At 40.7% G+C, this 18,117-nt stretch overlaps 2 protein-coding genes across 3 annotated transcripts in view; both read right to left on the reverse strand.

The window, feature by feature from the left end:
* Positions 1–3,141: 3,141 nt before the first annotated feature.
* On the reverse strand, positions 3,142–7,802 carry nol12 (nucleolar protein 12). Its single transcript, XM_086055977.1, has 6 exons — positions 7,583–7,802; positions 7,171–7,276; positions 7,037–7,085; positions 5,917–6,062; positions 5,706–5,800; positions 3,142–4,047 (listed from the first exon to the last, which is right to left on the reverse strand). The coding sequence occupies exons 1-6, from the start codon at positions 7,690–7,692 to the stop codon at positions 3,846–3,848; spliced, it is 708 nt and encodes a 235-aa protein (XP_085912103.1). The 5' UTR covers positions 7,693–7,802; the 3' UTR covers positions 3,142–3,845.
* A 412-nt stretch (positions 7,803–8,214) lies between these two features.
* Positions 8,215–18,117, reverse strand: part of srebf2 (sterol regulatory element binding transcription factor 2) — a 30,833-nt gene continuing 20,930 nt past the window's right edge. For both annotated transcript variants that reach the window (XM_086055970.1, XM_086055969.1), the window contains exons 15-20: positions 17,921–18,027; positions 17,374–17,506; positions 14,446–14,617; positions 10,366–10,542; positions 10,120–10,231; positions 8,215–9,934 (exon numbers count right to left, since the gene is read on the reverse strand). In XM_086055970.1, the coding sequence (XP_085912096.1) occupies positions 9,732–9,934; positions 10,120–10,231; positions 10,366–10,542; positions 14,446–14,617; positions 17,374–17,506; positions 17,921–18,027 (904 nt within the window). In that variant the 3' untranslated portion in view covers positions 8,215–9,731. The remainder of the gene's footprint in view (positions 9,935–10,119; positions 10,232–10,365; positions 10,543–14,445; positions 14,618–17,373; positions 17,507–17,920; positions 18,028–18,117) is intronic.

Here is an 18,117-nt window from a genome sequence, read left to right on the forward strand (position 1 = left end):
AAGAGCTTTCACAGACAATCTCATTGTTCAAAAGTATCAATCAGTAGAAGGGTGCAAAACAATTTCCGAGGCATTAAATATACAATGGAAGACAGTGAAGTCATCATCAAGTGGAGAAAATATGGCACAACATTGATGTTACAAGAAACGGATAGCCTTCCAAAACCGATGAAAAAAGCCTGCCAAGAGAACAACAGCAATGTTGAAGGAGCTGCAGGAATCTTTGACAAGTACAGGCTGTTAAACAAATGTGAAAACAATCCCATCTTCTTCCTGTATCTGGGCTATGAGAAGTGTGGCAAGACAAAAGTCGTACCTCACAAAGGCAAAACTAACTAACATGAAATCTCCCAATTGCATGTGCGATTGGTTAATTCTGAGCACAGCCACAGTTAACAAGGGTTTGTGCACTTGTGCAAACATATTTTCAGTTGTTTCGTTTGACTTCTCTAGAATCTCATTTTTCTTTTCAACTGAGTTGTTAGGTTATGTCACATTAATGGTGGAAAACGCTTTGAAATTATTCATCTTGGTCTCATTTTTAAAGCACATAAACAAACCTGGCATTTGAACAGGGGTGTGTAGACTTTCTATATTCACTGTATTTTGTATTGGGGAAAAAAATCACATCATACCACAAGACAAAAATGTTCAAATGTGCACTGAAATAATGATCTCGTCTCAGTTACTCACAAATTGGCTTACAGTGTGAAATTGAGCCCTGTTTAGTTGAACATGAAACTATTGCCATTGTATGAAAGACAACAGGTGGATAAACAGGAACATTGTCCTGCCTGACATCTCGTGGAAGAACATTTTACTGTTCCACCTATCATTATTCTACACTGGCACATATAGATGAAGAAGGATACAATATTTGAAGTCAATAAAAAAATTCCCAGGCCAATTAAATGAAATTTTACAATGTCCCTCTGTATACACAAAACACACATGTAAAGAACTAGAAGAGTTTACAATTTGCCAAAGGACACATTGTCCTAAAGCTAAATGCTGCAGTACGATGTGGATTGAACACAAGATTGCTCCATCCAATACTGATGTGAAGCACTTCTCAAAAACTGTGCCGACACAACATACAATTAAATATTAGTTCAGTGATTCATATGGAAGTAAGTTTATACAGTAAATGTTGGACCTTTAGAAATAATTAATACAGACATTTTATTTGTAAAGGATTACACATTTGATATTTTTCTTCACGTTTTTATTTTCAGTGAACTCAACATCTGGTATTCAGGTTTAGCTTTATTTATTGTTTAAAACACATTATTATACTGAAGGTAAATGAATCAGTGGAAGAAAAAAAAAAGTTTTTGTCCTGACCTTTGCTCCTATAAGAGCTGTTTTAAGGGGTTGGGGGTCAGGTGAGTAGGGAGGTTGCTTCAGCTTGACAATGTTATTCTCAGCCAGGAACTGTCAGATGCTCAGAACATTGTGCGCAGGCCTTTTGTCATAGAGACACAGCCACAGATTGTTCTTTGTATTGATTTCTTTGTCGGTGTGCTGATTGAAATACAGTATATCTTTTATAATACCAGTACTGGAACTTTTTTTTAAAACTCACATTTCATCATTACACTGCCCCCTGCATTTGATTATATGCATTGGCTAGATAGATGGATATGGATGGATGGGAGGATAGAGGCAAGCAAACACATAAAGAACAAAAAAAATCTATTTTGGAACAGATTTTCTGCCAAAATGAAAATAAATCTATTTCGCCAGAAACATGAAGTAGACACTTTTTTCCCCCTTAAACAGGAAATCAACCCAAACATATTTTTTTTCAAGAATATGTTCCCAGCAGGCCCACTGGTTGAAACACAGCGATGTGATTAATATTGCGTTTGTGGAATATGAGTTAAAGCGGATGTCAATCCAAACATATTTTTTTCAAGAATATGTTCCCAGCAGGCCCACTAGTTGAAACACGGCATTCTGATTAATTTTGCATTTGTGGAATATAAATTAAGCAGCAAAATGCACTCGTTTTTAGCCGTCTCTGGGGGCGGCCATTTTGTCTTCTGTCGACTGAAAATGACATCACAACTGCTCACAACGACCAATCACGGCTCAGATTCAGAGAAGAGGTCAGCCGTGATTGGTCGTTGTGAGCAGTTGTGATGTCATTTTCAGGCGACAGAAGACACAATGGCCGCACCCACAGATGGCTAAAAACCAGTGGATTAACACTTATTCCAAAAACGCAATATTTATCAGAATGCCTTGTTTCAACTATTGTGGGGCTTGGCTTGCATAGAACATATTCTTGAAAAAAAATATGTTTGGGTTGACTTCGGCTTTAAGTGAGCCACATTAAATGATATATCCGGTCTTGAATGTGACACTTGTGATGTAGTCCAACTCCTAATGGATTCATTAAGGGCTCTGTCAATACACCCTTCATCAATTTTTTAAATGAAAGTTTTTCAATAAACCTACCAATCCTATTGAGCCTGGCTAGGATCATCGTGCTTTACTGAAGACTAGTGGTGGGCTAGAAGAGAAAAAAAACAATATAGCTGGAAGGTGATAACTACCACCAAGAGTAAAAGTGAAACACAATCCAGCCACGCGTGCTCTCAAAGTAGCACTAACACAGCCAAGGAAACACTAAAATCCGGAAAATAAGAAACAGCAAACATTTCTTACAGAATTTACTAGAAAATGATGAGCCTCACCTGACAAGGGAAGCGTCTTGTTGCCTGAGCAGAACTGCCCATTGACCCCCCCAGCAGGCACATGGCTCATCCTCATGGTCTCCAAAGTCTGCATCTGCACATGCCTCCTATTGGCTGAGGACACAATGAGTGAAACAGAAGCATCCATGACGAGCGCCGCGGCTCAACATGGACAAGGTAAAGACTCAGGGGTCGACCCCGGAGCTAGTTGCCTGCGAAGCCCCCCTTGTATTAAATATCATGGCTTTAGAAAGCGAAGTGAAACGCACGTGCTAGTGGTGGCAGCTGGCACACGCAGGCTCAGGTTAGCGTAAATAAATAAACACGAGAGGAGGGGGCTGAACATACACTGACTAATATCTTCAGAAGGGAAAGAGATAATATTGAGCTAGGTAAATACAGCTCCAGTCAGGTTGTAAACAGTGCACGGAGACAATAATTGTGACAATGTTAGGATTTAATGGGGGGGATTAAACTTTAATCAAACTAATACAAATCATTTAGTGTATAAAAAAATAACACTGCAAAACAATACAAAGCGTTCACATGGCAGGACTTGCGGAAATACTGGACCAGCCACATCATTAGGCACACCGGCACTGCCACAATAAAGATTTGGTAAATGGGCTGTGAATGGTATAGTGCTTTCAGCAACTGGGGTTCAGCTCAAGGATACTTCAACATGGTCACACTGGCCAGGGATCGAAACCCACAACCTTTGTGTTATGAGACGACCACTCTACCACTGGACCATGCCTCCCCGATTCAGATTCAATACAAGAACAGCCTTTAACAAATATAATTTTAGGTTTTATTAGTCCTGCCATGTGAACGCTTTGTATTGTTTTGCAGTGTTATATCTTTATACACTAAATGTTTTGTATTAATGATTTGAAGTCAAAACATAGAAACAGCTCCCGGTAGGATGCAGTGCAGTTTGGCAAACGACAACCACAATCATAAATGTATTGTTACAGTCATATCTCTGCGGCAGTGCTGCTCAAAATGATTACTGCGTGTGGATACAGCTTGTGTATTGGTTCTCATTAAATTGAGCAATTGGTCAGTGTCAACCTCACATTTTACAACTGCGAGGCAAATATGTTCGCCACTAATAGTCAATAATCCAAAAAAGATGATCTTTCAGTCTTGTTGACGTTGCTTCTTCCCCGTCATGCGTCGCCTCTGCCACTTGCTGGTCTTCTTGGCGCTGATTTTGCTCTCGCCGACTCTCTTGTCAGCCTTCTTGTCCGTCTGCCGGCCTCGTCCTCCTCGGCCGTCCTGCTTCCCTTTCCTCTTTCCCTTGCTGGTGTAGGCATTGAGCGAGGCAGTGAGCGAGCGGATCCTGCATAGTAGGGGAACAGACGGACAAAAGTGGAAGCTGGGCTGAGTTGGGCAAAAAATGAACAAGCTTCATACATAACATCATCTGTCAGCTGTTTAATCCAAATTGATGTAGTAAGTAGTTTATCATAAACAACTTTCGATTGCTGCAATTGCCCAATAAGCAACGAACAATAAAGGAATCTTTACAGCGCCCGTATATTAATTTAAAATATCGATACTTGGCGGAGGCGTATCGATAATCGATCGGAAGACAAAATATTGTGATGTATCACTATATAGAGATTTTGTCACACTCCTATTGTCAAACTTGTGTGACAAAAATGTTCAAAAATGATGCAAACCTGTGTTGCGACTCATTGTGTCTTTGTCAACTGTCCTCTAAGATAAGACTGAATGTCGTATTAATTTATATACATTTTACCCTGATGTGGAAATTCAGTAGTTTACAGTGTTACTTAAAAAAGAAATTGCATAATACTTTCTAAAGGTTGTATGATGGTGCCCTATTGGACGTGAGGGAGCTCCCTCTAGTGGAATCCGAAGGACTCACTGCCCAAGTACAGATCAGTTGTATTCAACTTTTAAGTTCAATATTTTTCAGTACTATTTGTTTTTAAACATTTACATCCAATTTTCTAGCAAATTTTTGAGTGCAATGCATTTTAACGGAATCATTATTTAAGGGAGATGTATTATGCTGAATCAACTTTTTTGAGCATTTAGCAACGTTAAAATGCCTTTTCCTCACCAAAAACACCCCCAAAGTGGTGTTTTCCTCCATTCATCCACCTTTGAGCATTCCTGTTCTTTCCTCCTCTCTAAGCACCAGCCCTGCCCGACCAAAGAAATCAACCGGGTCCTGACATTGTTACCGCCCCTGCCGAGTAAACACTTTCACTAAACACTTTCTCCAGAAGCCAGCAGCGGTTGGCCAAACGTGTCTATTTTTGCACCGGAGTTGGGGTCTCTGTGGTGCTTCGTGCACTTCAAATTCATGGCCGGACCCTATATCGAGAGCGTAAGGCTCCACGATACATTCTTCCATCGTCTCTTTACTAGTTACTGTTTGGTGGGCGGTGCGCGCTGCCAGCTTTGGGACGACAAAGAGGCGCGGCAGCCACACGGAGAGACAGGGTTTTTGGTGAACCAGGCGTCTTACTTCCCGGTTAGAAAAAGAGCTAGCAAAATAACCCATCCTTCATAAGAAATTTGATCACCATTATATATGCCTTTAGTTAACAGTGGAAAGCTTAAACTAGCATGATACATCTCCTTCAAGTCTCTGTCTCTCGCTTCCTTCTCTCCCCCCTCTCCCTATAGTTTTTTTTATGGTCCTATATTTAAGCACAGTGTGAATGTTCAAACTTGGCATAATGCTACAGTGGCTTACAATAATATTAAATATGGTATTTAGGAATCAAACTTCTGTCTTGCTTGTTTTCTATGAGCACTTAGGCCTACTACTCTACTGGTAATGATGGTGGTATTTGGAGACCTACAGTAAGGGTTTTTTTAGGTGCTACTTTTTGTAAAAGGTTTGACAACCACTGCAATAGGAGATGGTCCTCAAACAGCATTTACATTTGAAGTCACAGCTGGCACAACATGACCATGATCCAGCTTCAAAAGTTGCAACCTGCATGAGTAGAAGCTTACTTTTTGTTCAAGATTGGATTGCCAGCCTTTTTGGGCATTGTCGTTGGTTTCTCCACCTCCTCTCCATTTTCATTTTCTTTATGTTCCTCGTTGACCTAAGAATAAAACAAAAGACAATGAATAGCAGGTCTATGCTACCTTGACTTTAATAGCATGGTTTTTCTTTAAGCAGTCAAACAGACTTGATGCACACTCAAGTTAGCGTGTTCACCTTATTTGTTACTCGTTCGAGCAGGTGATTGCTGGTGAGGTCTAGGTCACTGATGGTAGTCACTGTGACCGTGTGATTTGGATGGTCAAACTGAACAGACTCTGTTGTATTGGTGATCACATCTTCCAGATCATCTTCACTTTCCTCTGTAAAGAATATTCCATAAACATCCTCTACCAAGTCAACAAATTCAACTCGCATGTCATAATACCACTGTATCTCTTTTGTCATCTAATACTGTATGACCACCTAAAAGTCACGTGCCACTGTTACGAAAAGTGGTGCGGGTGGTGATGTGACACATGCGTCACTCTCGTACAGTCTGAATGAGGAGGAGTAAGCATCCCCTCCTCAGGTGAGAGTCTCACGTCAGAATAAATAATATTTTGGCAAATAGGGAATAATTAAAGTTTACTGTCCGACATAAAACAAAGAACATTACACTTTGAGTATTTCAAAGTTCCACATAGCTTTTCCTTTCAGTCTGCTAATACTAATTAGCATCTAAGTTGCAGTGCGATAATTCTTTAAATACCGTACTGAACACAAATGAGGCAGCATCACGAGCAGAAAGAAAATGAACTCACAGCCATATATTCTGTCTTCTGCAAAACAATACTAACACTAGTGCCGCACTGATGAGCTGAGAGGAGCTAAGACATCGCAATGAACTGTACATCTTTCTGTCTTAGATTGCTCCCAGGTGGCCAGAGCATTAACTGCAGTTCCATTCATTTTAAATGGAAAAGACGATTTGAGGGTTGAGTTATGATTTGAGTTACGAGCCTGGTCATATCTCAAGGACTCTCGTATTTTGAAAACTTGTGCTTGAGGGTACACGAAATATAGGAACATAATCATTAACACCAAGTCACGCTCACGTGATCTCAGCGGCCTCTGTTTGTCGTGGTAACAAGTCGTGCTTTGCAATTAGATCAGACATAAACCACCTCCCAAAACTGAGTGATTTGAACAAAAGTGTTCCAATGTTAAGTGTTGTAAGTCTTTCTTATTTGTGTATTTTTCCCAAAGAGTATTTGGGACCTTTAATTGCGACACCTGGAAACCCATTTACGTGATGAAAATAAAATGCATGTCTGCTTTAAGCCTTCTGACTCACCAAGCGCTTCTTGTCGCTCCTTCAGCATTTTTATGTATTCCTTATGCCTCTGAAAGACAGTTATCAAAGCAACACGGTTCTGTGTAAGTCGAAAATAGTTTTCAACAATCTGCTCCTTTTTGCTTGGCACCTACCTCTTCTCTGACTCTGTTCTGCTCGTCCTTGATCTTCTTGCGTATTTCTGCTACAGCTGCTTTCCTCCTTTCCACTTTCCTCTTATGGAAACCAGTCAGATATTCCCTGATGATGAAAACAGTGTACATATCTGCCTTTACAATTCCAGTCTATAGCCTAACAATGTTCGTCTTAATTTGACACTAAAAGACAGATATTCTTAATATTTGTTTGGTGGTTGCAGTTTGCAGTGTAAGATCACACTGCATCAGACTCGAGAGTTGTTTAAGTTTCAAATAATAAAATAATATAAATCGCCGTTCATAAAGGCGCACCAAGCTGTAGACCCAACTCAAATGGAAATGCGATAAACTGTTTAAAGTGTGCACGTGCGAAACAATGACAAATACTGATATTGATGCGGTCACTTACGCCCTCTCTTTGTCGTCAAACATTACGACGCATTTATTTTCCCTCTTCTTAGATCCAGACTTGAATTTGGCCCTGTTGGGCACATTATTGGTCTTTTTTCTGTTTTTCATTGCCGTGTGTGCTTATTTTCCATGTGTATGCGAATCAGTTGTCTAACGACTTCCGTGTTTAACTGCGCGCTCGCTAACTATGTCCTACTGAAACATGAACAGTGATAAAGGTTCCTGCTATACGTCAAAACTATAATACAATATGCATCCAGAATGAGAAATTAAACTCACAAAAAGTTAAGGATGTACGGACTTTCGGATGAAATATCAGGATGTACCTAAAATGCACTGTAACAATTTTAGGTCAACTTAAATTTGACCTTCTCTAAACTACTGAATGAACTGCCGTTCAGCTTTTTGCTAGGGAACAGCAAGTTGTGCAAAAAGTTCTGTCATAATTACATAAGAATAAATAATAATACAATCATTCTCTCTTTAGATGTAGATGTAGCATTTAGGCGACACAGATGAGTAAGGGGCAATCAAATGACAGCCAATGGCAACGAGAGTAAAGTGTCGTTATTTTACGGTTTAAGCAGGATATAATTTTTTTTCACAGTAGGAATAAACATGAACTCCAAACACCATCATACTTTGTTTTATTATAAAAGACCAACATCAAAATAGTGAACAGGAATACGATTTTAAAAGTAAAACACATAATGGAGAAAAGAAAAACAACAAGGAAAAACATGTAACAATCATAAAAATATAACAAGAGTAAAAACCCAGCCTACCCGTGGCGAACTAAGCATTGCTCTGTTCTTTATGCAGCCAAGAAAGAGAATCATCTGCCTGGTTTGACCTGTAAGAGAATTTTCTGGAAGTTTCTACAAGCATAAATTGTGTTTGCTTCTCTATTCTAAAATGAATAATTTGCAATAGAAGAAATGGCAACACTAAGCTAGCCACCATCTAAAATGCTTGTTCTGTTTTAAATTCTTCACATTCAAACATAATATACACAAAAAGGCTGACTTTCCTCCCTTCCAGCGAAGCATTAATCTGAAAAGTTAATTAAATACGACACAAAAGCAGGAATAGACAGAAGCGCCAGGTGAGGCAAAAATTACAAATTAAAAAGCAAAGGGCTTTTAACAATTTCAAACACCATATTAAATATGATGCGATATAATAACATTTTTGTTTAGAATCAAGGGTGTTTTGCCTGAAAGATTAACAAATGTAGACGACACGTCTAACAAAATAAACATTTTCAACTGTATCACTGCACAAACACCTATTTAACATTCAAATAAAATGGGTTGCAATTGTTTTTTCGCACAATGGAATTACTTTTGAAAACTCAGCAAAAATTTTGACATTTGGGGCAAGACAGCTAAAACTGCTCTGCTGGTCTAGCCATTCGCCCGACCAGTAATGCTGTCTTCAACGTGGGTTTTCCTTGAACAAGTAGCCAAACGCTTACTGTTTAATCTACTTTAAAAAAGTTATTCCATTTGTATTTACACCCAAAATACAAACTTTTCAATACATTTTACAGTTACTACAAAATGTACGTGTCTGTGCAAGCAGGCGTTAGTAACAACCCAACATATCAGCAGCCTGCCTTCGTAGTCGCGACACCTCTATGTGATTTACTGAAAGCTGCACATTCTTATTTCCAATTGAGAATAACAGACCGGGTGATTGGGTATTTTCATTTTCCCCACAGTATAATACACTGTGAATGAGGTAGATAAGAAGCGACACTACTTGTAGCTGAAAGTAAACCAGTCCGCCTTCATGTGTATGCATTTTACAGCCCTCGGAAATGAAGCTGGCTACCAGATTTCGATGTTACAAAGTGATGATTATTGTGAAGAAACGGCTAAACAATGCACTTTGTGCGATTGCATGGATTTGAACAGTTATATATAAACAGGTCCCTTTCCCTTTGGAAGCCCATTGCACCTGATATTCCTATGACGCACGTTCCAACTTTGTGCCAAAAGGTGGCGAGATTGTTCTAAAGCTGAGCATTTGAGAGATGCTGATAAAAGATTACAAATGTTTGGGCGTACACGATTGACTCTTAGGTACTGTAAGTTGACGAGTTCAGTCAACGGTAGCCTTTGTGTGTGTTTGCGTGTGAGCGTTCAGGATGCAATGACGGTTGTGCCGCCGCTCAGGCGCAACAGGATCTGCTGACAATCTTGCAGTGATCGACGGTCCCCCACCCGCTCCAGCGTGCGTTTGGCCTCGGCCAGCAGGTGGGCGCGATGCCCGGGAGGGATTAACAGGGGCATGGGCAGGTGGCCGCAGGCCAGCAGAATGGCATGAGCCCGCTCCCGCTCGCCCTCTGACATGAGCAGGCACATTGGGGAAAGTAGACGTCAGCATTTTGTTATACTGTACAGTATTTGCGAAGCAGAAGTTTGGTTTCGGTAACGCAGCAGACTACGGCATGATTAAGCGAGGACAAAGGAAGGACGCGGCAATTCTGTCGTGTGTATAACGTGCCGAAGCAACCTTGGTGTATTTCACCTGCAGTGTAGGGGCCGTGCGTCCTGCGTCGCAGGTTGTGATCCAGCAGCTGGTGCGTCCTTGTGGGACTGGCTCCGGCCATCAGCCTCACTGTGGTCTCATGGAGGAACACCTACAGCAAAAGAGACACAGACTTGCCTTAGCGACGGTCGCCGGGTGTAAATACAGCTGGAGTAGAAGAAGCTCATTAAACTAGGCAAGGGGAATGATTTTCCTGTTATTGAAAAATTCTTGTCAAGACTTCACCTTATGCTGGGCCTGTCTGGAGCACTGTGTGAGTTTTCTGAGCGCGCTGAGGTCACTTTGAAAACCGGCCAACTGAGATGCAGATGCTGGGCCAGGTTCCCCATTAGTGCTGCTTCCTCGCTGCCATAAACTGGTCCTCAAGGTCAGCAGAAGGTCACATACCAAGAGCTCCATCGCCTTAGACGATGAAGAAAAAAAAAAAATAATAATAATGATAATAATAATAATAATAATACATTTCATTTGAATAGCGCTTTTCATATCACTCAAAGTGAACAAAATAAAACCTGCCATTAAAACAGAAACAGTTAAAACCAACAGAAGAAAAAAAATAGCAAAGATTAAGTGATACTTGAGGAGTGTTTTGAAGGATGTGAGGTCTGCGCAGTTCCGAATGTGTTGTGGAAGGGAGTTCCAGAGGGTGGGGGCGGCAACAGAGAAGGCTCGGTCCCCCCAGGTTTTGTACTTGGTCGGGGGGATGGAAAGTAGGTTCGCATTTGAGGAGCGGAGGGTGCGGGAAGGAGTGTATGAGTGGAGAAGATCGGAAGGAGAGGTAGAAGGGGGCCTGGTTGTGAAGGGCTTTGTAGGTGAGTAGGAGGAGTTTAAATTGGATGCGGTGGGGAACGGGGAGCCAGTGGAGGTTTTTGAGGATGGGAGTGATATGACCACGGGAACGGGTGTGAGTGAGAAGGCGGGCGGCAGAATTCTGGATGTATTGTAATTTATGCAGGAGTTTGGAGCTTGTGCCGTAGAGGATGCTATTACAATAGTCAAGGCGGGAGGTGATGAAGGCATGGATAAGGGTCTGAGCGGCAGTGAAGGAAAGTGAGGCGCGGAGACGAGAAATGTTTCTGAGGTGAAAGAAAGCGGATTTGGTGATTTGGGTAATGTGTTGATCAAAAGAAAGATTATTGTCAAAGAGGACACCAAGGTTGCGGCAGTGAGAGGAGGCGGACAGGGTGGAGTTGTCAACAGTAAGGTTGAAGTTGGAGGCAGTTTGTGTGAGGTTGAGGTTGAGGTTGAGTTGGGCCAAGCAGGTGGTATTTGGAGCAGTTGAGGAAAAGAACGTTGGTTTGCATCCAGGATTTAATATCAGAAAGACAGTTGGACAGAGTGGAGTGGATAGTAGAGGTGATGGATTTAGTGGAGATGTACAATTGGACGTCATCGACGTAGCAGTGAAAGCGGAGACCATGGTGACGGATAATTTGACCGTGGGGGAGAAGGTAGAGGATGAAGAGAAGAGGAGCGAGCACAGAACCCTGAGGGACACCGTGGGACAAGGCGCCAGTGGATGAGGAGCAATTGTTGATGTGGATGAATTGTTTCCTGTGTGTGAGGGCGGTTTCAGTGTTGTGTTGTGTGCGGAATCCAGACTGAAATTGTTCGAAGAGTAGGTTATTGTCGAGGTGGGTTTTGATTTGGGATGCGACGACAGGAAGGGGAGATTGGAGATGGGTCGGAATTTGCTCAGGATGTCAGGGTTGAGTCCGGATTTTTTGGATGATGGGGTTAACAGCAGCAAGTTTGAGTGAGAAGGGAACAGAGGAAGAGTTGAGGGAGGAGTTAACTATGGTGGTGATGAGGTGAGAGATGGTGGGAAAGCAGTGCTTGACGAGGGATGATGGAATGCGATCCAGCATGCAGGTTGACGATTTCATTGTAGAGATGATTTTGGTGAGCTCGGCAGAGGAGACGGGTGTGAATTTAGAGAGGGGCGGAGTGGTAGGAGCGACAGAGGCAGGTAGGAAGAGAGGGGAGGAGGGAGCGGTGGTTAGTGAGGAGTAGAGGATATCGACTTTCGTTTGACAGAAGGATAGAGAATAGATCAACTGAGAACCACTACTATACAACTATTGTACTGATAAACTGGTGCCCATTTTTATATTATTTTAATCAAGAGGAAATATTGGGAATAAAGTTATATAATAGCCTCCACTGCCTAATATTGTTTGGAATTAATAAAAAGGAAGAAATGGAAGTTGCCTAATTTACCATGGTGCATAACTGTGAAACGGTGCCATTGTGTACTGAAAAAAGATGATCTCATTTCAGTTTTCTCATAAACGTACTCAGTGCGACATCTCTTTGAGGTGAACACAAAATTGGACTCGCAGGAATTTAGTGATGAGGTCAGTAATTTAGTAGCTAGTTTTAAGGCTCTCATTCATCCTGCTTATTTTCCTCAGCAAAGCTGCCTGCTTCCCAAATATTCTCTGTCTTTGTTTTAAAATGACAGACAGGTCTTTTGTAGTGTTGTTCCGATACCGATACTGGTATCGGCAAGTATCCCGATACCGCACTGTACACAGGAGATATAATGTCGCCGATATGTAACTACTTCAACATAGAAACTCCAGCTAGAGCGAATGTTGCAAGAGGCGGAACCAAAGTGGCCAGGTTCAATACGTTAAACCTATCTTGCTCATTCACGAAACTGGTGTGTGGCGACTGTTCAGTATTAGCCGTTGCTATTGGTCCAGAGCGGACGCTCTTAACCAATGGCGGGGCTGCTTTTTCATGTTGAGAGAAAAAAAAAACTGTGAGGTAGAGGAGAAATAATGTCAGCGGCGATATGGAACTACTGTACTTCAACATAGAAACTCCAGCGAGTACAACAGCTGTGCAAAATTAGCGGTGTGAATGTTGCAAGAGGTGGAACTAATGTGGCCTGGTTCAATACGTCAAACCTGATAAAACATTTGAGGACGAAACATGTGAACAAGCACCAAGAGCTCGCGGCGGCGGCAGCGAGCATGAACAAGGGGAATGGACCGCAACAACAAACCGTGCTCAATTTTGGATTTTGGAGTTGAATTTGTTGGATTATTCTACTGCTTGTTTTTGGTTTTGAAAGTGGAAGTTGTTGCGATGGGTCACTATTACTCAAAACAAACTTTTATAATAATGTCATATAGCTTTTGTAATTACTCCACCACAATCTCTCTCAAAGATACCTCGTGTATATTATTTCTTATTTTTTCCTGTTTCACAAAGGTTTTTAAGTCTGACCAAGCCATGATAGCAATGGTTTTACATCCAAGTGAGTATGCAGTTCTTTAGAATTACAAGAAAAAAAATGCTCATATATCTCTTTTTTTCTTTTTTCTCAAAAGTCTGGTATCGGTACAGTATCGGCACCGGCCGATACCGCACAGCTGGGTATTGGAATCGTTATCGGGGTCAAAAAATGGCATCGGAACAACACTAGTCTTTTGTTTGGAGATGGTGTTTTTGCTTAAATCAGTTAATCAGTTTAAAGTTACTTATCCAAATCACTATACGTCACTATTTTTTTATTTTTATTATTGATTTTTAAAAATTATTTTTCTTCATAAAAAAAAAAATCGTTTTAAAGGTAGGTCTGTCATCTTCTTAATTAGATATGTACTTCCAATAAAGTATTGCCTAAAACCTCATTTTTATGTTGAGACACTGTTGTCAGTAGCTGCTGAATGTAACTAATAAAGTAACTTGTAATATAACTTTAAATGAATATATCACCAAAAAGTTACTTTTCCAAGGCAGCTGTGGCAAGAGTGGTCCGATCCAAAACAGAAGTTCATTGTATTTTCTTGCACTGACAATTTTTTCCGTGACCAAGTTCCGATTGAGTTAATTTCGTGTATTAATCCATCGCTTTTTCTGTTGTATGAATAGAAGTTAATTGTAGCTTTGTCCGTCTGTTGAAAAAGCATTTACTCGTCCTGCCTGTCACTACACACCGCTGACATAAATAGATGATCAAATATGCACTATTTGCACCAATGACGTGAAATCGGATAATTTCCACAACTTCTGATCTTACGCAAGACACTAACGTGCCACAGCACAGTGGTTGGTGTATGAGCAGCGTGCAGACCTGGGGGGCCTCTGTAATGCACTGCAGATGCATTGCACTTGGCTTGAAGACCATGCAATGCAACTACAATGCACCACAGCCACCTCCTGCCATCTCTACTGCGCACAAACACACTACTGCAAACTTCCACTTATCCCCAATATAAAGCATTCTAATCACAAACCCAACTAAAAACTCCAAAGGAGATGGTTTGAAACGGATATTTATTTACTCTTTACCTTGTTTAAGCAGTCGCCAGGCTGGCCAAGAGGCACAGAGATGCTGGAGCGCAGGTAGCTGCTGGCTTGGTCACAACGGGACAGGCAGGCTGCCGTTCCTTCTCCCTTTAGAGGTGACAGACTTATCTGAATTGACTTGCAGAGTGACTGCACAGCTTTGGGTAGAGGGTGGCTGAAACCAAAAGGAGGGATAGACAGTTTAAATGAGTAGAGTAAACCACCGCTTATCGCAGGAGACACCTTCCAGACCCACCTGGAATAGGTGGAAATCTGAGCTATTGAGAGACCACATGTAAACTTCGTTTCATTTGTAGCTTTACCTTCCCATACACTTTAAACACACACACATTTATTAAAATTATTCTAATGAATCAACTTTTAACACACTGGAAACATATTTGAAAACAAAAAAAAAAGCAAGCATAAAATGTATAGAACATTCACAGCATATTGTAGTATCTGCATGTGAGAGTCTCTATGTGAGCTGTGGCTGACATCAGCTCCTGTGTGAACAGTGATCATTGTTTGAATTTTTTATTCTGCTGGCCTTCAATAAATGCCAGAAAAGTGTATCGGCAACTGTGGCTCTACTTTCCCACACCCAAGGGCATTACAATTACAGTAAGCAAGTACAGTGGTGCCTTGACTTAGGAGTGTCCTTTGTTCCGTTACCACGCTCGAAACTCAAAACACTCGTATCTCAAATCACCTTTCCCTACTGAACAAAAATGCGATTAATACTGAGATTGGCTGCCAACCAGTCCAGGTTATCTCAGGCTCTCGCCTCAAGCCAGCCGGGATAGGCTCAAGCAAACCCGTAATCCTAATGAGTAGGGCTGCACAATATATTGAAAAAATATCTATATCGCAATAATGGCCTATGCAATATGCATATCGCAAAGACATGCAATCATTTTCTCATGGAATTGCAAGCTTTTATCTGAATTCGACCAGTCCGATGCAAACTTAAATGCGCATCGCCACCTAATAATTGAACATTATCTAGGGGAATCACAATTTATTATCTCAGAACACTGTGAGCTTGCTTATTTTACTGCATGAAAAAAAATTACTTGTTGCATTAGATAATAAAAATGTCATTTATCTAGATACATGGTAAGTATCGCAATAATATCAATTCTGCATGCTTTTTCAATATCATGCAGCCCTAATGAGTATAAGTGGTATAGAAAATGGATCGGTGGATGAAAATGCTACTAATCTATCCCACCCACAAAACAAAACAACACAAATAAAGAGCACTGTACCTTAGAAAATAATATAACGATAACAAACAAGAATGTTAGTTTGTCCATCATGATTTAAGGCATTTCATGCTTTAATTCAATGGGCATTGTGTGTCTGGTGTGCATGCCTTGGCCACCTGGGGGCAGTATAATACAAAGAGCTATTATACATGTAAATTTTAAGTTGAAACACAGAAGAAGACCACCCCAAGCTGCAGTAATATATTGTCCTTCGCAAAGGATAAAGAATATATGTCAATGACATATTGTTATACAGTATAGTCTGCATGTGCTGTTTTGTGCTTGAATATAAGTTGTTTAAAGATTTATAACTCCTAAAAAAAAAATCAATACTAATTTTGCTAGCCTATAAATGACATTTCTTATTATGTGTTAGAATTAGGCTAGCAAAGGTATTAATAAAGTAAAGTTAGGTTAAATACACAATGCCTTTGTTTCATGTTCAGTTTCATAGTAACTTCAACTGGCAGTGGCAATAAACGAACTTGAGGTAAGAACTTAGCCTCTTTTTTGAAGACTCGTTAACTATCTGGGGCTCAGCTTGTTAAGAGGCAGAGGCGTGAGGAACAAAATGCGTGATACTTAATGCAGTGTTTAACCGACTAATAAAATACTAAACGATTAATAAATTGTAGACGGTTTAATGACTAGTCGCGCACATCCCTAGTTTGTATAGCGGGAAGCTCTAGCGGAAAGTCACCACGAAGCGGAGTTGTTCCCGAAAAGAAACTCCACATCCACAGTGTCGATTTGGTTTTGCTTTCCCTTAGAGGAGCAAGCGCAAACCAGTTATTTGCAAAGTTTGCAGAGACTCGGTTCTGACGTCAGATGGCAACACAACAAACCTGTTTAATCAGTTGCGGGGACAGACACAGCACCCAAAAAACTACGCCGTCAGCCAAAGCAAAGGGAGATCAGACACATGGTAGCCAGAGGCAGCCGCTAGCTCCAAGCTAACGCCACCCACGGTAACAGTCATTCAACAAGGGTACTCCATATGAAAAAACAAGCAAGCAGTGTAAAGAAGTAACTGAGGCAGTGCTCAAGACATGATTTCCATTAAAACAGTGGAAAACGAGGGGTTTGAAAGACTCTTCAAAGTACTAGACCCGCTTTACGAGCTGTGTTTTTATGCTTACGTGATGTTACCTTTTGTTTACATTCACTGTACATTTTGATAAGAATTGTCACTATTCAAATGAAAACCTGTTCAGAAAGCTTAGCTGGCTTAAAATGTCTTTTTTTTTCTTTTAGAGTTTTATATACATTTTAAATATGATCATTTTTAATATGTTTAACATGAGGAAAATGGTCAAAAATGTGCAAATTAGTCTAAAAAACGATGTAAAAAAGAATCATGATCGTGATTTTCTTCGTAATATAAAAAATTGTGATATGATATTTTTGCCATATTGCCCAATAGTGCTGTATACAATAAAAACCCATTTAAAAAATGTAAATGGAAGGTTTCGGTGCTATAGCAGGAATTTCTGCAATACACAAGTAGATAGGTCCCACAAAAATACGTAAAGCAGTGGAATACTGCAATAAAGCAATGGAATACTGCATTTTGTATGGGTTGTTCTATAAATGTAGCCAAAAATGACTGAAAAAGTACATGAATGGACTGTGTACTTCATGGAAACACTTGATGACTTACTCAAGAGTGTGCCGAGTTCTTGGCATTCGCTCTGCTTCCACCAACAGAGACCTCACAGTGACATCATCACCCTGAAGCCAATAGACGGCAGCCTTTAGGACCAAAGCCCACCACCGACTCACTGGATCTCTCACTGCCAGACAAAAAGATGATTTTAAATGATTGCTGCTATGAAAACAACACAGCAAATCATTTTTCTGATTGTGTCTTACTGGTTCATAGATAAATGATAACATTTGAAGATGTTAGTACACTTTCACCATCATCATTTCCAACATATATTATGGTGTAAGATGTGTATTGTAGGGCTCAACATAACAAGAATGAACTAAATGGGAATAAAAAGCATTCCATTGATTGCATGTGTCCAATTATATCCAGGATACCAAAAACTACATTAGTGCTATAAATGTACTGCTGCTGCAAGAAGAAAATCAATTCATATTGACTCTTACTTTGGCATTTAAACTTCAAGGACTCCATGAAGGAAGTTCAATTATAAATATCTCCAACAAGGAAGTGGTGTACCATGTCGTGCATACTGTACCTGGTGTGATGGTGTGACTGGGAGGAGTTGAGAAGGGAGGAGCAGACGGAGCGTCCTCTGTACATTTATTCAACTGTTGAAGGAACTCCAGGGCACTGGAAAACTCCCTGGAAGAAAGAAGCAACAAGTGCTTAGCTTTAGAGCAATGTCATTGAGTCGACTTCCAGGAAGGCAATGCTGCCCGGGCCCCTGTCATA

This window comes from Filicampus tigris, chromosome 16 (genome assembly GCF_054856515.1).
Source record: "Filicampus tigris isolate MCC_2025a chromosome 16, RoL_Ftig_1.0, whole genome shotgun sequence".
Taxonomy (NCBI): domain Eukaryota; kingdom Metazoa; phylum Chordata; class Actinopteri; order Syngnathiformes; family Syngnathidae; genus Filicampus; species Filicampus tigris.